The sequence below is a fragment of the Pangasianodon hypophthalmus genome, chromosome 30 (genome assembly GCF_027358585.1).
Source record: "Pangasianodon hypophthalmus isolate fPanHyp1 chromosome 30, fPanHyp1.pri, whole genome shotgun sequence".
NCBI classification, from domain to species: Eukaryota; Metazoa; Chordata; class Actinopteri; order Siluriformes; family Pangasiidae; genus Pangasianodon; species Pangasianodon hypophthalmus.
The window spans coordinates 1,377,467-1,401,862 of NC_069739.1; the positions used below are offsets into that span (position 1 = coordinate 1,377,467).

Sequence of the window (24,396 nt, forward strand, 5' to 3'; positions counted from 1 at the left end):
GGCACTTAGTCTTGCATATAATGAGGTAAGATATGGCAATAAAATGCTATTCAACAGTGATTTATTGTGCAAACAATTAGGGGTCATCTTATACAAAGTCACACTCTATAAAGATAATTAACCCTAGCTAATTAATCTTATATGAATTATTATATTACGATAATTAACCCTAGCTAATAACAAAGCTAATATGAACCTGGGCACATAATGTCAGGTCCACTCAGTCATTTCCGAGAACTTACGAGGAGTACATCCAGGAGACACTCCAACTGGGTTACATCTGTCCTTCCATGTCACCCGTCTCAGGAAGAACCTGACCCTGCATTGACTACTGAGGACTGAAACAGGTGACCGTGAAGTACTGGTACCCCTTTCCTCTGTTCCCTGCAGCCCTGGAACTGCTCTGTTCTGCTCGAATTTTCACTATGCTGGATCTCCATAGTGCCTACAATGTAGTGCGCATCCAGAAGGGGGACTAATGGAAGACGGCATTTAGCACCACCTCTGGCCACTAGGAGTACCTGATAATGCAATATGGGCTCTCTAGCGAGCCCTCAGTCTTGCCTGGCCTGGAATACAGCAGCAATACATGCTGATGTGCACTGTGCAGACTTCTCTTGTACAGCAAGTGCCTAAGCCAACGTACCATGAACCCTACCAGCAGGCAAGCTCCTGCCTCTGCCCACACCCCAACGGCCGTGGGGCCCACATCACTGTTGATGTCATTACAGACTCGCCAGAATCCCGTGGGAACACCACGATCTTAATCATTATTTACTGGTTCTCAAAGTCACTGCACCTCATCCCACTGTCCAGCCTACCCACTGCCTTTGCTACAGCTGAGCTCCTCTTCAATCACGTGTTCTGGTACTTTGTGGTTCCGGAGGACATCATCATCGATCAGGCCCCCCAAGTCTCATTATGAGTATGGCCCAGCTTTATGGACAAATTAGGGGTGACCATAAGTCTGACCTCTGGCTACCACCCCCAGTCCAACGAACAGGTGGAATTAGCCAACTAGGAGATTGGCCAGTTTTAGAGAACTTTCTGTGTGGAGAACCAGGAGGACTGGGCCCAGTTCCTGCCCTGGGTGGAGTATCCCCACCCACCTCCACCCAGCTGACTCTGTTCCAGTGCATATTTGGGTACCAGCCTCCACTGTTCCTGTGGAACACCATCCCCACCAACTTGCCAGCCTTGCATGACTGGTTCTGAAGAAGTGAACAGGTATGGGAAAGCACTCACCAGTGTCTCAAACAGGTGGTCCAGACCCATAAGGAGACCCCAAAACTGCAAAAAAAAAAAAAAACTGATTCACAGATACATCAGTCTGTTCAAGGTGCTAAAACAAGACAACAAAGTCACCTACAAGCTGGATCTGCCATGACACTGCCGCATAGCACCCTAATTCCATGTCTCCTGCCTGAAACCACACGACATCAAAGGCCAGCCTGCATACCCGGTAAAAGCCATTTGCAACTCCTGTCGCAGAAACAGCTGGCTGGAGTACCTCCTCAAGTTGGAGGGGTACAGTCCGGAAGAACAGTATTGGGTTCCTGAACACAACATTCTCAATCCCCGTCTATGCCGAAAATTCCATGCCAGCCACCCTGAATGCCCTGGTGCATGATCTAAGGGGAGGCCCAGAAAACATGGTGCTCAAGGAGTGAGCCCTTTGGGGGAGGCTCCACAAACTCCACCTTCCAGAACACTCTTTGGCATATGAACATGGCCGCCCCAGACTACACACCCCAGAACCCACTGGCACTAACCCGCCCTCAATCACTGGACTTTTGAGTACATGCCCCTGTCCCCAGTCACACACCTGTCCCCAATCACACACATTCACACCAACACACACTCTTTGCATCTCACTCCCACGGACTCTGCGAAATATACTCTCAGTTTGTTTGTGCATCTGATTTTCACCAAGCCATTTGATTCTGTGCATTGTTATCCCAGTCACCTGACAGTTGCTAGCTTCCTGGTTTTATGTTCTGTCTTTGCCCATTGCCCTTTGCCCATCCTGTTTGTAGCTCACCTGACCTAAGCCTGTTGCTGACCTTGATCTTACCTGAGGTTTTGGACTGCTTGCCTGTCTCTCATTAAAAAGAATCTGCAGCCCTCCATTTCATGACACATGTGAAACAAACGACACAGTTTCATGCTGAATAGTATGTTATCTGTGTTAATAGTTATTTGTTAATTATACATTTTGGCTACTACCATTTCTAATTGGAACTAAAATAGTAGTGGTTTTTACATGCAAGGTAATAACGATAACAGAAAATTATACAAACTAAGTGATCGGTCAGAATAGGATTATTGCTTTCAGCATATTGCCTACCAACTTACATAAAATATTGTATAATACTTGCTGAGGACAGACAGAAGTGTCATTTTCTGTTTGCTAGCAGCCCTGTCTGTTTTTTGATCAGTACTGCTATCTCTGGTATAGCTGGAATCTTGTCAAGCCCTGCAGTTCTTTCCAAGCACACGTATTGCTTCCACTCTCTTCATTTGTGATGATATTTGTCTTTACATTTAAATACATTTAGGCTTTGTGGCCTAACACAAGAAACTTCATATCACTTCCTTCCAGCTTGGTGTTGTTTATTCTCCATTTGTCAATTTGTATAACCTAAGACCTTGATAAAACACTACAGTCAGTGAGTCCCCAGATATACATCCCAGACCCACGTATATCTGGGGACTCACTGACTGTAGTGTTTTATCAAGTCACATGATGGTAGTGGAAATTACGATCAACTTGTATCATGATCAGTGTGGTTTTATTTGTTTAGTTACTATAGTTGTATTCTAATTGACTGGACACTTGAATAACTAATAATCAATAACTAAAATACAATTATAAATAATGCTAACTTTATTCTAAGGAATATAAAGCTCCAATGGCTTGAATATATTTATATTATGGTACATATTGCCCTATTGTTGTTAAAATAAAATCTGTGTCTTGACTGGTGTCCAATGTCAACTCTATAGATCAATTTTGATTATTGCTATTTCTACAATAATTAAATAGTAAAACTAAGTGAAAATGAAGAATAATACCAATTTAACGAAGTAAGGTGATGGGAAAACTAAATTGTCCAAAAGCCCTAAAGACCATAAAAAGCATCTTTATTCCAATCACCTGCACTTGCTGATGCACTATTGATGCATCAAAAACATGGCTGTCAAAAATTACTTAACAGTATTTTCCACCACTGCTGCAAGCTCTATATATGTTTATCTTTGTCTTTTCCTTTCTGCAAACAATTTGGAGATATAAATTCACCTATTTTTATTAGCTATCTAGATTAATGTACAGTCTTAAGATGCCCAAGGAAAGGCAACTATTGATTTGTTGGCCCAGTGGGTCAAAGTGCTGCAAAAAATAACAAACATAATATGCAGTTAAAATTTAGGATCACAAAATGTTCATTGTTAAGTAGGGCCCAATACAGACATGCCTACTTGAATATAATTAACAATTAAAAATAGCAAAAGATTAACATACTATAATTGAAAATTGTATTACATTCAGGCTGTGCATTAGAGATAATCACATACACACAAATGCAAATACACACTTAACTCTATACAATCAATTAATAAGGTGTTTGTCTTTGCATCTAAGAAAAGAGACCACTTATCACCTCTAACGGTTAATGATGGAGAATGTGGGTGATTAATTAGAAGTGTTAAAAGCACAAGAACACAACCTGTTGACTTTACATCCAATGTAATTTTGATCATTTGTAAGCGTAGACTAATTGTACAAAGTATTTTGTCTGGCATCTTCCTAAATGTTAGCAATACATTTATTTTTATCATTCAAAGGGAAGTATGGCATAATTTGGCACAAATAATTGCATCAAAACATTCATTCTGTCATAAAATATCTAAAAGAATGTACTCAAAATAGTCTTAAATCATAAACCCAAATCAGTAAGGAAAGTAAATTATTAGGCTTTTGTAGACTGTCCCAACTTATTCTATAATATTAGACTTTTTTTTTTTTACTCCTTACAGTTTTTAATGCTGTACATATGTGTGATGGTCAACTAAGATGTTATTTATTTATTGCCAGCAAAAATCTTCACAGCATAGTGTTTATACTTGATAATAAAAACTGCTTACCACAAACTCGAATTTATGAAATGGCCTTCTAATCCAGTGAATCAGGTAAATTACATAAATCAGGTATACAGATTTTACTGTGCAGACTTTCACGTGAACTACTGTGAAACAACAAAATGCCTACTGTTGTACCTTAGTGTTGGACAAGATTCCCCCTCAAAAAAGTACAGTTTATTCAAGGCTTTCATGGGTTAAGAAAATAAGAGACGGTTAATTAAAATATATGGAAACTGTCAGTGTAATAACTGAATTATAAAAATATTGTTGGCTAATTTATATTCATTTAATAAATATGCATCAATAAACAAATCCTGCTTGCATTTATGCTGCATAAACCTTTATGTCAGATGAGTGAGGGGCAAATATTTTTAGTGTAACAATGAGATACAGTGTTTTCCTGAACCAAGGATAGAAAAGTCCATATATGATGGGGTTTAAAGTGGAATTAATGTAACCCAACCAGACAAACACATCAAAAAGAACTACTGGAGTGGCAAAGTTAATATAAGGATCAAGTAGCGAGGTGACAAAAAATGGCATCCAGCAAGAAATGAAGGCTCCTACAACAATACCAAGAGTTTTTGCTGCTTTGTTCTCATGTTTCACTCTTTGCGAAAACTTGGTTAAGTTCACATCATTTCTGCCCTGCTTCACACCCTCAATTTTTCTTGTATGTTTCTTGGAAATGAAAAATATTTGTGCATACAGACAAAACATAACAGAGCATGGTACAAAGAAACATATACATGCATCCAATGCTGCCCATAGTGCATTGAACAAAAGGCCACAATATCCCAGGCAGCTTATAGATGCGATGTATTCTTCTAAGTTTTCCAGATTTGCTTTTGAACACAGGAGACCATAAGAATACACTGCAGCTGCAGTCCAACTTATAGCTACCATAAGCCATGCAACAGGTATAGTTACTCTTGTAGGGTACTGAAGTGGATAGCATACAGCTTCATATCGATCTGTAGCAATAGAAATCAGATGGAAGATCGATGCAGTTGTGAGGAACATGTCAAAACTAGAGTGTAAAAAGCACAATTCTTCACCATAGTACCAGCAGCCATCCACGGACCTGGTCATGCTGAACGGCATGACTGTGATTCCCAGAAGCAGATCCACCAGAGCTAAAGACATCACCAAAATGTTTGTAGGTGTGTGAAGTTGTTTAAAATGAGCAATGGAGATGATGACCACAGAATTCCCTAGAATAGTAATAGTCATTGCAAACACCAGTACGAAATATAACACAGTTTTAGTTGCTATGTTGTAAGAGGCTTTCACACACGAGACATTTGAGTTAGGAAAACAGTACGTTTTCAAATCTGCTTCTTCTAGTAAAGATGAATTTAGAGCTTCTGGCATCCTTTAACACGAATCTGTTGAAAGCATCTGGAAACAAATGTGGAGCAGCTGCTGTTAAGCCGCTGTGCAGTCTTAAACAGTCATATCTGAACTGATACTCACCTCCCCACTGAAGTGCTGAAAATTATATTTGCTTCATAGACCAACTGGGAGATTGGTCCAATCTGGGAGATTAGTCCAACAGGAATAACGTTGCTTCCACCAATAAACAAAGTAGAATTAAAATAGCTATGCAAACACATACTTGTCTAAATTTTACAACAAACACATTGTGCCTAAAATATCAAATACATCATTACTAGCCAGATGGTCATGTAGCTAACTAGCAAAGTCTAAAGCATCATTTGTAAGCAGTAAATAGTTTATACAAATAGTTTAATAATTTTGACATGATTTTAATTGTTATAAAGGACCTGAAGCCATACTATAATGTACTGACCTGCTGAAAATCATATACTTTATTGTGCAGGGCAGGTTATCTTGGAGGGCAGGATTTTGGGGAGGCTGCACATGAGAGAGATATGATTAGTGATTAGTGATGAGTTTTGCACTGTAACAACACATCCAATGTGTTGTTTGGTCCTCTTCTGATTTCCACAAATAACTCTAGCTTGTGGGGCACCTCACACTGTCCTCCCAGTACTGATCCTGCGTTGGCAGTGTTCTGAATTCACCAATATTTAGAGAGGCCATCTGTCAATATGATTCGTGCAGTAGGTCACCAGGTCCAGTCTTTTTGTGGTGGTATATGGCCTCTGCCAAGATACCTGGAACTTTCAGGTTGTAGTAATAACCATAACACGGCCAGAGTTATTAAGCTAAAAATCTTGTGTTAGCCAGTTGTAGGCTTCTTTCTGCATGCCTTCTATCTTTTTAACTGCCAGAAGCAATGAGAGTCAAATGGAGACCTTCTTGTGTGTGTGTGCACATGCATGTCAAGACCTTTCAGTAAAATCATGAAGTGACGTGTGACGTACTGCCATTTTTTCCTTTTCTTCTTTTCTCCTCCTACACAGTTTAGACCACATGTAGACCTTATGGAGCTTTCCACTTAACAGCTTTTAACTATGACCAAGCTACAGGTATTCTGCTGGAAATAGACTCATAATCTCTACTGCTGGGTATGTTATTGTTTTTTTTTAAATTTATGGCACCATCTAGCTCAGTTTTTAGCATTGCCTGCTTACCACACTGTTTGTTGGTGACCTCTCATTCATAGCAGTTTGGACATCCCCTGTGCTGACAATGCGTGGTGGTGCTTCACACAGTGTGCCCGGCTGTCAGATTTTGACCTTGATTTTGGAGTCGAATCAGACAACATGGTGTAGTTGAAACTGATGATTCAGGAACTAAGCCTCAAAACGCAGGCGCTCATGTCATTGAAAAGAGCCTTTCTTGTAGCTCAATGACTGGCCTTTCATGCCATTCCTCGTTGCTTTCTATAGCCACCCTAAAAATGGAAACAGCCTAAGTGGGAATGGGTAGTGACGCATAATCCACAGCATCAAATGCTCTCTTTTTCACAATGCTAGTCACAATGGAAGAGCTTTATTGGAGTGTTTGGACTTACAGCTCAGCCACTCTCAGGCTTTGTGGCATGTGCCCTAACTAGTATGACGGATCACAAGCAGGTTGGCCTAGGCCACATGCTTGCAATTGATGTTCTTGTCAATGCACTTGATGCAATTGTTATACTGTCACTAATAGTTTCACAAGATGAAGCATTCCTGTTGGAGCCAGACAGCCCACTGGGACAGAATGCACTGGCCCATAACTGGCCTCAACATCTACTGTATGCCTTTTTCCTCTACTGCTGCCAACTTCCCACCAAAGTCTGCAGCTAGGCCACAAAGTTCAGCATGTGGTCTAGAGATGGCCAGCAGACATCACTCTCCTGGATGTATCACTCTCCTGGATGTATGCAGTGTCTCTTTTGCAAGAAAAGACTTACATATCCAACAAGCTTGAGCATTTTCACTTCTCACTATAATGAGGAAGTGTGATCTTCAGACATAGGCTGATAACTCACTTCATTGTCGGACTCCTTGTGAACATGTCAGTATGTTATGCCAATATGCCTGACCTACAGATTCAGGGTATGTGATTTGTTGAGACAGTGACCCACTCATCTAGGACAACAGGTCTGATAGGGTTTACGAATACCCCACTAACGCTGCTACACATCAGCATGAACAAAAGGCTACATATCGGGTCTAATGACAGTCAAACATGTCAGGAATTGTAATAAACCAAACACTAGAATTAGCATCACCCAAAGTGTGCAAAGATTTACCAGTTACAAAAAATAGTCTTATTAGCAAGAACCAAAAGATTTGAACACTATCCTATAATCCACTTGTTTAACATAGTGAACATAATGTAGCTATTATCCTAACTTTTTTACAGTTATTTTTGCTGTATATTTGTAAACAGCTAATCAGGATATCTTTTTAAAAATCCATAGTGTTTCTTACTCTGCTTAACTGCTTAACATGTAGCAAGGTTGGCAGGCCAATTTGTGAGAGGTGAAAAGGCTTCAGAAAACGCAAAGCAAACAAACTAAGAACCACAGGCTTTTTTTTCTCTTAAAGCAGGTATAATAGCCAGCATTTACTCAGTGAAAGCCAGGAATAAATCTACTTATTTAATTCTACTATTTTGCATTAATTAGACTATTATATTAGTATGAAAGCCAGCCAATCATTTTTTAGAATTTGGAAACATCCAACCACTGACCCTATCATGACATTGCACTATAATTTAGTTAAGCTGTATTACATGACAGTGTATCCAGCAACCTGTAGTTCCTCATACCGTAAGGATGTGAAGACCTCTGTGTAAACATACTGTGAACAGTACACATTTTACAAATGTTAACACTTTATTAAATCATTGTTTTTCTTATTATTTATTGGTCCCAAGATGTCTATAACCAATGCTCCATAACAAAAGCCTTCCAGAATAAGGCAAAGAACATTGATAAACTTTCAGTGCAAAGCATGTCAATCTGCATAGACTATATCATTCAAAAGTTTTTTTGTTTTTTTTTTTCATCCCAGACATAACTAATTAAGGGATTTTTATAGGTTAGGGCATATAAGTATAGGGCATATGATCACTTTTTGTGTGTCAAATATATTTTATCCATAAATAAATTGCTGTCACGATGCATACAGTTTCATATCAGAAGAATGAGAACCAAATATTTTTAGTGTAACAATGAGATACAGTGTTTTCCTGAACCATGGATAGAAAAGGCCATATATGATGGGGTTTAAAGTGGAATTAATGTAACCCAACCAGACAAACACATCATAAAGAACTAGAGGGGTGGCAAAGTTAATAAAAGGATCAAGTAGAGAGGTAAGGAAATATGGCATCCAGCAACAAATGAAGGCACCTACAACAATTCCAAGAGTTTTTGCTGCTTTGTTCTCATGTTTCACTCTTTGCGAAAACTTGGTTAAGTTCACATCATTTCTGCCCTGCTTCACCCCCTCAATTTTTCTTGCATGTTTCTTGGAAATAAAAAATATTCGTGCATACAGACAAAACATAACAGAACATGGTAAAAAGAAACACATGCATGCATCCAATGCTGCCCATAGTGCATTGAACAAAAGGCCACAATATCCAAGGCAGCTTATAGATGCGATATAATCGTCTAATTTTTCCACATTTGCTTTTGAACACAGGAGTGTGTAAGAATACACTACAGATGCAGTCCAGCTCATAACTGCCATAAGCCATGCAACAGGTATAGTTACTCTTGTAGGGTACTGAAGTGGATAACACACAGCTTGATATCGATCGATTGCGATAGAAATCAGGTGGAAAATAGATGCACCAGTGAGGCACATGTCAAAACTAGAGTGTAAAAAACACAATTCTTCACCGTAGTACCAGCAGCCATCCACAGATCTGATCATGCTGAAAGGCATGACTGTGATTCCCAGAAGCAGATCCACCAGTGCCAAAGACATCACCAAAATGTTTGTAGGTGTGTGAAGCTGTTTAAAATGAGCAATGGAGATGATGACCACAGAGTTCCCTAGAATTGTAATGGTCATCGCAAATAGCAGTATAAAATATAACACCGTTTTAGTTGTCACTTGGTAAGAAGCTTTTAAACAAGAGACATTAGAATAAGGAAAACAGTACTCATTCAAATGTGCTTCTTCTAGTAAAGATAAATTTAGAGCTTCTGGCATCCTTTAACTTTTATGAATCTGTTGAAAGCATCTGGAAAAAAAATATGGACCTGTCTTTAATGTGCAGTCTCAAACAGTCATGTATGAAATGATTCTCACTTCCCCAAAAGTTTTTTATTTGCTTCACAGTCAATGAATAAGGCCACCTGGGAGATGACAGACCAATAAGAACAAAGTTACTTCCACCTCTGAACAAAGTGAAATTAAAATTAATGTGCAAATGAATACCTGTCTGAACTTTACAACAAGCAAATTTTGCTTTAAATATTAAATACAACAATATTACTGTACAGATGGTCAGGTCACTTTCTAACCAAGTCCAATAGTGCTAAGCATCACTTGTAAGCAGTAAATAGAAGGTCTGTACTGTAGCATGGCTTCAGGTTCTTTATAAGCATATATTCAGGTAAGCATATGCTTTATTGTCGTAGGGCAGGTTTCATGGATGGCAGGTTTTTGGCAAAACTATAAATGAGTGATAATTAGTGATTATTACAGTTTTGCACTGTAACAGCACATCCAGTCTCTGTGTTCATTTTACTGGCCAGCAGTTTTTTGGTCCTCTCCTGGCTGGGTTCTTCCTATGTGCTATATTTTTTTCATTTTTTTGCCATTTGACTGACTAGTGTGCCTATGACTAAGCACTGCTTATGTGGTGGAGTGGAGTTTCCTTGTTATCCTGTGCCTTCAATTTATGCCTGTATTGCATCACTATTGATTGGAAAGCTGAACCTGCTAGACCTGAACACCTCCCTCTGCAACTGGACTACCTGACTGGGAGACCACAGTCAGTCCGGATCATGAACAGAGAGCCTGAACAGACCCTGTAGTAGATAGTGAGAACAGCTGAGAGGATCATCAGGGTCTCTCCTTCCTCCATCACAGACATTTACACCACACGCTGCATCCGCAAAGCCACCAGCATTGTGGATGTCCCCACTCATCCCTCACACAAATTCTTCACCCTCCTGCCTTCTGGCAAACGGTACCGAAGCATTTGGGCCTCACAGCCAGACTGTGCAACAGTTTCTTCCCCAAAGCCATCAGACTCCTCAACACTCGGAGACTGGACTGAAAACACACATACGCTCAACTGAACATCATCCCATCCTCTTTGCAATTTTTGCACATCTCCGTATTCAATTTCTGCTGCTACAAACATTTATTATATACTGTATATACACCAATCAGCCATAACATTATGACCACCTGCCTAATATTGTGTTGGTCCCCCTTTTGCTGCCAAAACAGCTCTGACCCGTCGAGGCATGGACTCCACTAGATCCCTGAAGGTGTGCTGTGGTATCTGGCACAAAGATGTTAGCAGCAGATCCTTTAAGTCCTGTAAGTTGCGAGGTGGGGCCTCCATGGATCGGACTTGATGGCCAGCACACCCCACAGATGCTCGACTGGATTGAGATCTGGGGAATTTGGAGGCCAAGTCAACACCTTGAACTCTTTGTCATGTTCCTCGAACCATTCCTGAACAATTTTTACAGTGTGGCAGGGCGCATTATCCTGCCGAAAGAGGTCACTTCCATTAGGGAATATCGTTGCCATGAAGGGGTGTGCCTGGTCTGCAGCAATGTTTAGGTAGGTGGTACGTGTCAAAGTAACATCCAAATTAATGCCAGGACCCAAAGTTTCCCAGCAGAACATTGCCCAGAGCATCACACTGCTTCCACCAGCTTGCCTTCTTCCCATAGTGCATCCTGGTGCCATCTCTTCCCCAGGTAAACAATGCACACGCACCCGGCCTTCCACATGATGTAAAAGAAAATGTGATTTATCGGACCAGGCCACCTTCTTCCATTGCTCCGTGGTCCAGTTCTGATGCTCACCTGTCCATTGTAGGCACTTTTGGCAGTGGACAGAGGTCAGCATGGGCTACACAGCCCCATATGCAGCAAGCTGCGATGCACTGTGTGTTCTGACACCTTTCTAACATAGCCAGCTTTAAGTTTTCAGCAATTTGTGCTACAATAGCTCTTCTGTGGGATCAGACCAGACGGACTAGCCTTCATTCCCCACGCACATCAGTGAGCCATGGGCTCCCATGACCCTGTCGCTAGTTCACCGGTTGTCCTTCCTTGGACCACTTTTGGTAGGTACTAACCACTGCATACCGGGAACACCCCCCAAGACATGCTGTTTTAAAGATGCTCTGACCCAGTCGTCTAGCCATCACAATATGGCCGTTGTCAAAGTCTCTCTAATCCTTACGCTTGCCCATTTTTCCTGTTTCCAACACATCAACTTCAAGAACCGACTGATCACTTGCTGCCTAATATATCTCAACCCTTGACAGGTGCCATTGTAAGAGATAATCAATATTATTCACTTCACCTGTCAATGTTATGGCTGATCAGTGTAATCTTTATACTCTCTACCCGGCTGCTACTCCTTATGTTTACATTTACAGCAACTTATATTGTTACTCTTTTGCACTACTGTCATCTGATTCACTTTCTACTAGAACTGTGTACTAGTCGGCGCTGCACTGTAACTCACCGTGCCCATTGTCTGTTTTGGTAGTTTTGTACACTCTTGTGCTGTCTGCACATGTTTGCACTTTATGTAAATCTATGTAGTCTCCTGTAGTTCTGTGTTTGTTTTATGTAGCACCTTGGTCCTGGACGAACGTTGTTTCATTTCACTGTGTACTAACTAGCTACATATAGTTGAAATGACAATAAAGCCACTTGACTTGACTTGACTTGACTATTGGTATGAATAGCAATTCTTCAACACTGGAATTAGTATTACCCAAGGTGTGCATTGAAACACACTCATCTGTTGGTGCACACATTTGTTAAAAGGTGTATTTTTTTATTCATGTGTTTATTAAATCTCATCTTGATCATTGTAACTCACTGTCACTTTTCTCAGGTGTCCCTTTCAAATCCCTTAACAAACTTTACTATACAGTTGTGGTCATAAGTTTACATACACCTTGCAGAATCTGCAAAATGTTAATAATTTTAAAAAAAAAAACAGGGATCATAAAAAATTGCATTTTTGTTTTTTATATAATACTTATTGTTACCTGTTTAACTCAGGACAAACAAGGGATTCATGAACAACTATCACAAAACATAAAAACAGTTGTTGATCTTCCAGGTAACAACACACAGTATTAAGAATCAAGTGTATGTAAACTATTGAACTGGTTCATTTGTGTAAATTCACTTATTATACTCTGAATTTTCCTAACCTACGCACCAGCCCATTCACTCTCGTTTTCAGGTACTGATCTTCTTAACATCCCTTTTACTAAACTATCTCCAGTTGGAGCAGCCCCCATATCTGGTTATGTCAATGATGAAGGAGAATAGATTAAAACCTTTCTAACTGACTACAGACTATCTCAAATTGTCCAGATTACATTTAGGGAATTCGTTGGAATTAAAGATATCCTAACATGTGAACATGCTTCACAAAAGACAAAACAAGACAAACCATCTATAGCCTTTTGTTTTTTAAAGAAAAAAGCAGGTGAAATAACCAGCATTATCTAATGTCCAGAGTATATTTACATTTTTTATTAGTAGGATAATTATTTTAGTAGGATAATTAATTATATTAGTAGGATAGCCAGCCAACAATTCCTCTTGATTTTGGTTTTAGTTCAATCACTGATCCTAACAAATGAAATGGCAATGTACTCCAGTAAAGCTGTATTACATGAAAATGTGTCCAGCTTTCTGTAGTTTCTCATACCATAAAGACATAAATGTGCTGTGCAATATGCAGATTTACTTAAATGTCAGCATTTTATTAAGTAATTTTTTTTTTTTATTATTTTTTGTTCTAAGACATCTGCATATCCACTGCTCCATGACAAAGGCCTTGTGGAAAAAGGCAATGAACAGTTTCTGTGCAAAGTGTGTGTATCCACATAGAATATGTCATATAACAGTGTGTTTCAGTAGTTTCATCCCAGATATAATTAATTAATGATTTTGATATTTTAAGTCTTAAATAAACTGATGTTACGATGTATACACTTTCATTTCAGAGGAATGAGGAGCAAATATCTTTAGTGTAACAATGAGATACAGTGTTTTCCTGAACCATGGATAGAAAAGGCCATATATGATGGGGTTTAAAGTGGAATTAATGTAACCCAACCAAGCAAAGGCATCATAGAGTAATAAAGGGGTGGCGAAGTTAATAAAAGGATCAAGTAGAGAGGTAAGGAAATATGGCATCCAGCAAAAATTGAAGGCTCCTACAACAATCCCAAGAGTTTTTACTGCTTTGTTCTCATGCTTCACTCTTTGTGAGAATTTGGTTAAAGTTGTATCATTTCTGCCCTGCTTCACCCCCTCAATTTTTCTTGCATGTTTTTTTGAAATAAAACATATTTTAGTATACAGACAAATCATAACACAGCATGGTAAAATGAAACCTGCAACTATACACAAAATAGCCCATAGTGCATTCATAAAAAGGCTACAACCTCCCAAGCAATTTGTGAATCCACTGTCTACATTTCCTTTCGTAAGCAAGAGACTGTAAGAGTACACTGTTGCTGCAGTCCAATTTACAGCTACCATAAACCATGCAACAGGTTTAGTTACTCTTGTAGGGTACTGAAGTGGATAACACACAGCTTGATATCGGTCAATTGCGATAGAAATCAGATGGCAAATTGATGCTACAGTGAGGCACATGTCAAAACTAGAATGTAAAAAGCAGAAATCTTCTCCGTAGTACCAGCAGCCATCCACAGATCTGATCATGCTGAATGGCATGACTGTGATTCCCAGAAGCAGATCCACCAGAGCCAGAGACATCACCAAAATGTTTGTAGGTGTGTGAAGCTGTTTGAAATGAGCTATAGATATGATGACCACAAAGTTCCCTAGAATTGTAATGATCATCGCAAACACCAGTAAAAAGTACAACACAGTTTGAGTTGTCACATTGCGAGGGTTTTTGACACAAGAGGCATTGAAATCAGGAAAACAGTAAACTTTAAAATCTGATTCTTCTTGTAAATAACTAGGAGATTCTGGCATCCTTAAACATCAAGATTATTAAAAAAAAGGGAAACAATCACATCTCTCAAAAGATCATCTATCAAATGATTCTGTTGGGGAGAAGAGACAGAAATTATATTTGCATCCTGCGTGATGAAAGAAACCACCTGAGACACAAAAGTCTAATAGGAATAAAGATACTTTTACTTCTGAACAACATGGAACAAAAAATTAAATATATTGGTCATGCATATATGGAACTGTTTTTTTTTTTTTTTTTTTTTTTTAATATGGATTAAGCTTTGAAATTCTCTAACGATTTTTTTGGTTAAAATATTATATATGACAGCTTTCACCATAATATGTGCTCAATATTGCTGTGCTGTTCAAACCTTCAAGTTTTTGCTGGCCAAGTTACTAACCATCTGAGCCCAGTGCTGCTGAGCATCACTTGTAATCAGTGGATAATTTATCCAGCTGGTTTATTAATTTGGATGTGATCTGAATCCACATTCCAATGTATGAATCTGCTGGAAATCAATCAGTTTTTGTTTGCATACTCTACAGTGCATGTGTAGTGGTTTACCACTTTGTCTACTTGCCCCTTCTTACCTCTGTGAATTTTCCTAACCTACACACCAGCCCATTCACTCTGGTTTTCAGGTACAGGCCTTCTGAACATCTCTTATACTAAACTCTCTCCAGTTGAAGCAGCCTCAGTATCTGGTTATGTAGAAATCAAGGCTGATGGATAATCATTTAAAACCTTCCTGCCTATAGACTATCTCAAATTTTCCAGATAAAATTTAAAATTAAATTATATTTTCCACCGAAAGGGAATAACATCCCAACATGTGAAAAAGCTTGACAAAAGACAAAACATCCATAGACCCTTTTTTTTTTTTAAGAAAAAAGCAGGTGAAATAACCAGCATTAACCAAAGTCTAGAGTATATTTACATTTTTAATTAGTAGGATAATTGTATTATTAGGATAATTATATTAGTAGGATAATTAATTATATTAGTAGGATAGCCAGCCAACAATTCCTCTTGATTTTGGTTTTAGTTCAACCACTGATCCTAACAAATGAAATGGCAATGTACTCCAGTAAAGCTGTATTACATGAAAATGTGTCCAGCTTTCTGTAGTTTCTCATTCCATAAAGACATAAATATGCTGTGCAATATCCAGATTTTCTTAAATGTCAGCACTTTATTAAGCAATTATTTTCTTATTGTTTTTGGTTCTAAGACATCTGCATATCCACTGCTCCATGACAAAGGCCTTGTGGACTAAGGCAATGAACAGTTTCTGTGCAAAGTGTGTGTATCCACATAGAATATATCATATAACAGTGTGTTTCAATATTTTCATCCCAAACATAATTAATTAATGATTTTGAACATTTTGGGGATATAAGTGAATTACTTATATCCTCTCCTCTGTTCATATGTCACATATATTTTAAGCCATAAATAAATTGATGTTACGATGTATACACTTTCATTTCAGAGGAATGAGGAGCAAATATTTTTAGTGTAACAATGAGAGACAGTGTTTTCCTGAACCATGGATAGAAAAGGCCATATATGATGGGGTTTAAAGTGGAATTAATGTAACCCAACCAAGCAAAGGCATCATAGAGTAATAGAGGGGTGGCGAAGTTAATAAAAGGATCAAGTAGAGAGGTAAGGAAATATGGCATCCAGCAAAAAATGAAGGCTCCTACAACAATCCCAAGAGTTTTTACTGCTTTGTTCTCATGCTTCACTCTTTGCGAGAATTTGGTCAAAGTTGTATCATTTCTGCCCTGCTTCACCCCCTCAATTTTTCTTGCATGCTTTTTTGAAATAAAAAATATTTTAGTATACAGACAAATCATAACACAGCATGGTAAAATGAAACCTGCAACTATACACAAAATAGCCCATAGTGCATTCATAAAAAGGCTACAACTTCCCAAGCAATTTGTGAATCCACTGTCTACATTTCCTTTTGTAAGCAAGAGACTGTAAGAGTACACTGTTGCTGCAGTCCAATTTACAGCTACCATAAACCACGCAACAGGTTTAGTTACTCTTGTAGGGTACTGAAGTGGATAACACACAGCTTGATATCGGTCGATTGCGATAGAAATCAGATGGAAAATTGATGCTACAGTGAGGCACATGTCAAAACTAGAATGTAAAAAGCAGAAATCTTCTCCGTAGTACCAGCAGCCATCCACAGATCTGATCATGCTGAACGGCATGACTGTGATTCCCAGAAGCAGATCCACCAGAGCCAGAGACATCACCAAAATGTTTGTAGGTGTGTGAAGCTGTTTGAAATGAGCTATAGATATGATGACCACAAAGTTCCCTAGAATTGTAATGATCATTGCAAACACCAGTAAAAAGTACAACACAGTTTGAGTCGTCACATTGTGAGGGTTTTTGACACAAGAGGCATTGAAATCCGGAAAACAGTAAACTTTAAAATCTGATTCTTCTAGTAAATAACTAAGAGATTCTGGCATCCTTAAACATCAAGGTTATTAAAAAAGGGAAACAATCACATCTCTCAAAAGATCATCTATCAAATGATTCTGTTGGGGAGAAGAGACAGAAATTATATTTGCATCCTGCGTGATGAAAGAAACCACCTGAGACACAAAAGTCTAATAGGAATAAAGATACTTTTACTTCTGAACAACATGGAACAAAAAATTCAATATAATGATCATGCATATATGGAACTGGTTTTTAACTTTAACATGGATTAAGCTTTGAAATTTGCTGACAATTTTTGGCTAAAATATTATATATGACAGCTTTTTTTTGACAGCATTAACCAACCAGCATTAACCAAAGTCTAGAGTATATTCACATTTTTAATTAGTAGGATAATTATATTAGTAGGATAATTAATTATATTAATAGGATAGCCAGCCAACAATTCCTCTTGATTTTGGTTTTAGTTCAACCACTGATCCTAACAAATGAAATGGCAATGTACTCCAGTAAAGCTGTATTACATGAAAATGAATCCTCACCCTCCAGCAAGGCAATGATAGTGCTGCTGAATATGCCATCAAGTTCTGGACCATAGCCGCTGGCAGTGGCTGGAATGACGAAGCCCTCATGGTTTGCTTCTTGAGCGGGCTATCCGAGGCTATCAAGGACGACCTGGCCGCTAAAAGAGCCTGCCCCAGACCTGGAGGCCCTCATTGACCAGGCTATCCGGTTGGATAATCGCCGGAGAGAGACCTGAGCCGTTCCCATGCCCCCACCCAGCTGGCCAGCCCTATTGCAGTTCAGGGGCACTCTGATCCCCAAGATCCCGCTGAACCGATGCAGGTGGGCAGGGCCCGTCTCTCCCCTGCGGAGTGAAACCGTCGCATGCGGGAACACTGTTGCTTATACTGTGGTCGACCTGGCCTTTTCCGTACTTCTTGCCCCGAGCTCTCGGGAAACGCTTAGTCCTGTACAGGCGAGGCAGGACTGTCGCGGGAGTAACTTGCACTGCTGCTCCCTCTCACTCCAGGCTCCTTCCCATCTCTCTCACCTGGGGCCACCAGCAACACCCACTCCAGGCCTTAATTGACTCCGGTGCTGCTGGGAACTTTATGGACATTTCCTTAGCCCAGAGACTCCAGATCCCCAGGAACTATCTTCTTGCCCCGATCACTGCCACAGCATTGGATGGTAGGCTGCTAGCCCCTGGCGAAATCACCTATCTTACCTCATCCCTTCAGCTGGCCGTTGGCCAGCACCAGGAGGAAATCTGTTTTTATCCTTATCGAGTCTCCCGAGATTTCCATCATCCTTGGGTACCCCTGGCTCCTCCAGCACAACCCGCACGTCGACTGGTCCACGGGGGCAATTCTCAGTTAGGGTGCATCATGCCAGTCTTTCTGCTTGGGCCAGAGAGACCCTGACCCTGCTCCCGAGTCTCTAGAAACCATAGACCTGTCCCGAATTCCCCCCCAGTACCACCACCTCAAGACAGTTTTTAGTAAGAAGAAAGCCACCTCATTGCAGCCTCATCGTCCCTATGACTGCGCTACTGACCTCGTTCCTGACTCCAGTCCCCCTAGAGGCCATATCTTCTCATTGTCCCCTCCTGAAAGGGCCGCCATGAACGAGTACATTGAGGAGTCCCTTGCGGCCGGGATTATTCATCCATCCACTTCCCTGGCTGGGGCGGGGTTCTTTTTCGATTACAGGGGGCTCAACAAGATCACTGTGCGCAACCGCTATCCCCTACCTCTCATGGCCACTGCTTTTGAGGTCCTTCAAGAGGCCTCGATTTTCACTAAACTGGACTTGCGTAATGCTTACCACCTTGTGTGTATCCGGCCGGGCGACGAATGGAAGACCACCTTCAACACGCCTACGGGGCACTATGAGTACCTGGTCATGCCTATTGGCCTCACTAATGCTCCTGCAGTTTTTCAAACCCTGGTCAACGACGTACTTAGGGACATGCTTAACAAATTCGTCTTTGTCTATCTGGATGACATACTTATTTTCTCGAGCTCGCTGCAGGAGCATGTTACCCATGTTAGCAAAGTCCTCAGATGCCTACTGGACAACCACCTGTACGTCAAGCCGGAGAAATGCGAGTTCCACGTGACTCAGGTCCAGTTCTTGGGGTTCATCGTCAAGCCCGGTCTAATCCGTATGGACCCAAAAAAGGTGCGTGCAGTCATTGATTGGCCTACCCCCTCATCAGTAAAAGAGGTCCCAACGCTTCCTCGGGTTCGCTAATTTCTACCGCAAGTTTATCCGGAACTTCAGCTCCGTTGCTGCCCCGCTATCGGCTCTCACCAAGGGCACCTCCGCCAGCTTTTGCTGGAACCAGGACGCTGAGTCGGCCTTCTGCGAGCTCAAGTCCCGCTTCTCCTCTGCCCCTATTCTGGCTCTCCCGGATCCGGAGGTTCCCTTTGTTGTAGAGGTGGATGCCTCTGAAGTAGGAGTCGGAGCGGTGCTGTCTCAAAGGGGTAAGGATGGCAAGCTGCACCCCTGTGCTTTCTTTTCCCACCGTCTTACCCCGACAGAGAGAAATTACCATGTTGGTGATCGAGAACTTCTGGCTGTTAAGTCAGCGCTGGAGGAGTGGAGGCATTGGCTCGAGGGCGCGAAACACCCGTTCCAGGTACTCACGGACCACAAAAATCTCGAGTACATCCAACAAGCCAAGCGGCTCAATTCCTGACAGGCGCGTTGGTCACTGTTCTTCAACAGATTTCACTTTGTCCTGTCTTACCGCCCTGGTTCCAAGAACCTTAAGCCTGATTCACTGTCCCGAGTCTACGGTAGCACGTCTCGAGAGGACAAGGTCCTCCCTATCATTCCCAGCTCGAAAATTGTAGCTCCGGTCAGGTGGCAACTTGAGGACGCAGTGAGACAAGCCCAAGCCAGAGAACCCGACCCAGGAAGTGGCCCGACCAACCGCCTGTATGTATCCAAGGCTGTTCGATCCCCGGTTCTCCAGTGGGGGCACTCCTCCCATTTTTCTTGTCATCCGGGTCCCTCACGTACTCTCGAGTTCCTCCAGAGGCGATTTTGGTGGCCTACCATCAAGGAGGATGTCATCACCTATGTCAGGGCCTGTCCTGTGTGTAATCAGAGCAAAACCACGCACCAATCTCCCCAGGGTCTCCTGCAGCCTCTTCCCATCCCTCATAGGCCCTGGTCCCACCTGTCCATGAACTTCATCACCAGGCTTCCACCGTCCCAAGGTAACACCTGCATCATGGTCATTGTTGACCGATTTTCCAAGGCCGTCAAGTTCATCCCCTTGCCCAAACTACCCACAGCCAAAGAAACGGCGGGGATTATCATTACTCATGTTTTCCGCACCTTTGGCATACCACAGGACATCGTCTCCGATCGGGGACCCCAATTTTCCTCGCATTTCTGGCGGGCCTTCTGTGAGTCTCTGGGGGCCTCCGTGAGCCTATCCTCCGGGTTCCATCCCGAGTCCAACGGTCAGACGGAGAGAATCAACCAGGATCTCGAGACCACCCTGAGGTGTATGGCTGCTAACAATCCGTCCTCCTGGTCCACTTTCATCATGTGGGCGGAATACGCGCACAACACTCTCCGCTCCTCTGCCACAGGCATGTCCCCGTTCGAGTACCAGTTTAGGTATGCTCCTCCACTATTCCCAGAGCAAGAAGTGGAGACAGCAGTTCCCTCCGCCCAACAGTTCGTCAAGCGCTGCCGCCAAACCTGGAGAAAAGCCAGACTTAAGCTCCTGAGGACCTCGCAGCAGGACCAACGGCAGGCTAACCGACGACGAAGACTGGCCCCTAGGCTGCGCCCCGGTCAACGAGTCTGGCTCTCCACCAAGAACCTTCCCTTGCGGGTGGAGTCCCGCAAGTTGGCCCAGAAGTTCATCGGCCCCTTCAGGATTGCTAGGAAAGTTAATCCTGTTACTTATGAGTTATTTCTCCCTAGGTCACTAAGGATTAACCCCACGTTCCATGTGTCTTTGCTAAAACCTGTTTTGTCTTCTCCCTTCTCTGTGCCAGGTAAACCACCCCCTCCGCGCATCATCGATGGCCAGCCTGCCTACACAGTCCACTGAATCCTGGATGTCCGGTGTGTACGGGGCTCCCGGCAGTATCTCGTGGACTGGGAAGGCTATGGCCCTGAGGAATGCTCCTGGGTCCCAGCCTGAGACATCCTGGACCCCGGGCTCATTCGAGACTTTTATGCGCACCGGCCCGGGTCGTCGGGAAGGAACGTCAGGAGCCGTTCCTGGGGGTGGGGTTCCTGTCAGAGTTTTGGTTCTTTTTTTTGTGTTTTTGTTGCGTTACGTTTTCCCCACTAGATGTTGCTCAGCCTTAGTTCTTTGTTGTAATTGGATTCATTGCTTTCACCTGTGTCTTGTTCCCGTTTAGTGTATTTAAACCGTCCCTTTTGTCTTTGTTCCCTGCTTGGTTATTGTTGTTTCCTAAGCCCCTGTCGTCGTTATAGTTGTGTCTCTCGAGCTAAATTTCTTCTGTTTTTTTTTCCTAGCGCCCTTGCCTTGTTTTTTGGGTTTTTTTTTTTGCTCCTTTTTTTCTCTATTTTAGTTTTGACTTTTTTCGGTTTTCCTGCCCATCTTTGTTTTTTGTTATTCATTGCCTTCTCGAAAATTGAGTCATTTCCTTGTTTTTTTTACTTAATAAATATTTTCTTGTGCCTCCCTGTGGCTCACACCGGAGACCCGGGTTCGATTCCTGATCGTGACAATGACAGCTTTCACCATAATATGTGCTCAATATTGCTGTGCTGTTCAAACCTTCAAGTTTTTGCTGGCCAAGTTACTAACCATCTGAGCCCAGTGCTGCTGAGCATCACTTGTAATCAGTGGATAATTTATCCAGCTGGTTTATTAATTTGGATGTGATCTGAATCCACATTCCAATGTATGAATCTGCTGGAAATCAATCAGTTTTTGTTTGCATACTCTACAGTGCGTGTGTAGTGGTTTACCACTTTGTCTACTTGCCCCTTCTTACCTCTGTGAATTTTCCTAACCTACACACCAGCCCATTCACTCTGGTTTTCAGGTACAGGCCTTCTGAACATCTCTTTTACTAAACTCTCTCCAGTTGAAGCAGCCTCAATATCTGGTTATGTAGAAATCAAGGCTGATGGATAATAGTTTAAAACCTTCCTGCCTACAGACTATCTCAAATTTTCCAGATAAAATTTAAAATTAAATTATATTTTCCACCGAAAGTGAACAACATCCCAACGGGTGAAAAAGCTTGACAAAAGACAAAACATCCATAGACCTTTTTTTTTTAAAGAAAAAAGCAGGTGTAATAACCAGCATTAACCAACCAGCATAAACCAAAGTCTAGAGTATATTTACATTTTTAATTAGTAGGATAATTATTTTAGTAGGATAATTAATTATATTAGTAGGATAGCCAGCCAACAATTCCTCTTGATTTTGGTTTTAGTTCAACCACTGATCCTAACAAATGAAATGGGAATGTACTCCAGTAAAGCTGTATTACATGAAAATGTGTCCAGCTTTCTGTAGTTTCTCATTCCATAAAGACATAAATATGCTGTGCAATATGCAGATTTACTTAAATGTCAACACTTTATTAAGCATTAAGCATTATTTTCTTATTGTTTTTGGTTCTAAGACATCTGCATATCCACTGCTTCAAAGGCCTTGTGGACTAAGGCAATGAACAGTTTCTGTGCAAAGTGTGTGTATCCACATAGAATATATCATATAACAGTGTGTTTCAATATTTTCATTCCAAACATAATTATTTAATGATTTTAATATTTTAAGTCTTAAATAAATTGATGTTACGATGTATACACTTTCATTTCAGAGGAATGAGGAGCAAATATTTTTAGTGTAACAATGAGAGACAGTGTTTTTCTGAACCAAGGATAGAAAAAGCCATATATGATGGGGTTTAAAGTGGAATTAATGTAACCCAACCAGACAAAAACATCAAATAGTAATAAAGGGGTGGCAAAGTTAATAAAAGGATCAAGTAGAGAGGTAAGGAAATATGGCATCCAGCAAAAATTGAAGGCTCCTACAACAATCCCAAGAGTTTTTACTGCTTTGTTCTCATGCTTCACTCTTTGTGAGAATTTGGTTAAAGTCGTATCATTTCTGCCCTGCTTCACCCCCTCAATTTTTCTTGCATGCTTTTTTGAAATAAAAAATATTTTAGTATACAGACAAATCATAACACAGCATGGTAAAATGAAACCTGCAACTATACTAAAAATGGCCCATAGTGCATTCATAAAAAGGCTACAACTTCCCAAGCAATTTGTGAATCCACTGTCTACACTTGCTTTTGTGAGCAAGAGACTGTAAGAGTACACTGTTGCTGCAGTCCAACTCACAGCTACCATAAACCATGCAACAGGTTTAGTTACTCTTGTAGGGTACTGAAGTGGATAACACACAGCTTGATATCGGTCGATTGCGATAGAAATCAGATGGAAAATTGATGCTCCAGTGAGGCACATGTCAAAACTAGAGTGTAAAAAGCAGAAATCTTTGCCATGGTACCAGCAGCCATCCACAGATCTGATCATGCTGAATGGCATGACTGTGATTCCCAGAAGCAGATCCACCAGAGCCAGAGACATCACCAAAATGTTTGTAGGTGTGTGAAGCTGTTTGAAATGAGCTATAGATATGATGACCACAAAGTTCCCTAGAATTGTAATGATCATTGCAAACACCAGTAAAAAGTACAACAGAGTTTGAGTCGCCACATTGTGAGGGTTTTTGACACAAGAGGCATTGAAATCCGGAAAACAGTAAACTTTAAAATCTGATTCTTCTAGTAAATAACTTAGAGATTCTGGCATCCTTAAACATCAAGGTGTTAAAAAAAAAGGGGGAAACAGTCACATCTCTCAAAAGATCATGTATCAAATGATTCTGTTGGGGAGAAGAGACAGAAATTATATTTGCATCCTTCATGATGAAAGAAACCACCTGAGACACAAAAGTCTAATAGGAATAAAGATACTTTTACTTCTGAACAACATGGAACAAAAAATTCAATATAATGATCATGCATATATGGAACTGGTTTTTAACTTTAACATGGATTAAGCTTTAAAATTTGCTGACAATTTTTGGCTAAAATATTATATATGACAGCTTTCACCATAATATGTGCTCAATAATGCTGAGTTGTTCAAA

The 24,396-nt window shown here is 40.9% G+C and overlaps 5 protein-coding genes across 5 annotated transcripts; all 5 read right to left on the minus strand.

Moving 5' to 3' along the window:
* Positions 1 to 4,467: 4,467 nt before the first annotated feature.
* On the minus strand, positions 4,468 to 5,517 carry LOC113536207 (trace amine-associated receptor 13c-like). Its single transcript, XM_026930048.3, has one exon. It carries the CDS (start codon positions 5,515 to 5,517, stop codon positions 4,468 to 4,470), a length of 1,050 nt encoding a protein of 349 aa, XP_026785849.1.
* A 3,161-nt stretch (positions 5,518 to 8,678) lies between these two features.
* Positions 8,679 to 9,728, minus strand: LOC113536232 (trace amine-associated receptor 13c-like). Its single transcript, XM_026930075.3, has one exon. The coding sequence runs from the start codon at positions 9,726 to 9,728 to the stop codon at positions 8,679 to 8,681; it is 1,050 nt and encodes a 349-aa protein (XP_026785876.3).
* A 3,992-nt stretch (positions 9,729 to 13,720) lies between these two features.
* LOC117596534 (trace amine-associated receptor 13c-like) lies at positions 13,721 to 14,853 on the minus strand. The gene has a single exon (XM_034301869.2). The coding sequence runs from the start codon at positions 14,750 to 14,752 to the stop codon at positions 13,721 to 13,723; it is 1,032 nt and encodes a 343-aa protein (XP_034157760.2). The 5' UTR covers positions 14,753 to 14,853.
* Positions 14,854 to 16,095: 1,242 nt separating this feature from the next.
* On the minus strand, positions 16,096 to 17,503 carry LOC117596535 (trace amine-associated receptor 13c-like). Its single transcript, XM_034301870.2, has one exon. It carries the CDS (start codon positions 17,231 to 17,233, stop codon positions 16,202 to 16,204), a length of 1,032 nt encoding a protein of 343 aa, XP_034157761.2. The 5' UTR covers positions 17,234 to 17,503; the 3' UTR covers positions 16,096 to 16,201.
* Positions 17,504 to 23,024: 5,521 nt separating this feature from the next.
* LOC113536263 (trace amine-associated receptor 13c-like) lies at positions 23,025 to 24,056 on the minus strand. Its single transcript, XM_026930113.3, has one exon. The coding sequence runs from the start codon at positions 24,054 to 24,056 to the stop codon at positions 23,025 to 23,027; it is 1,032 nt and encodes a 343-aa protein (XP_026785914.3).
* Positions 24,057 to 24,396: the final 340 nt, after the last annotated feature.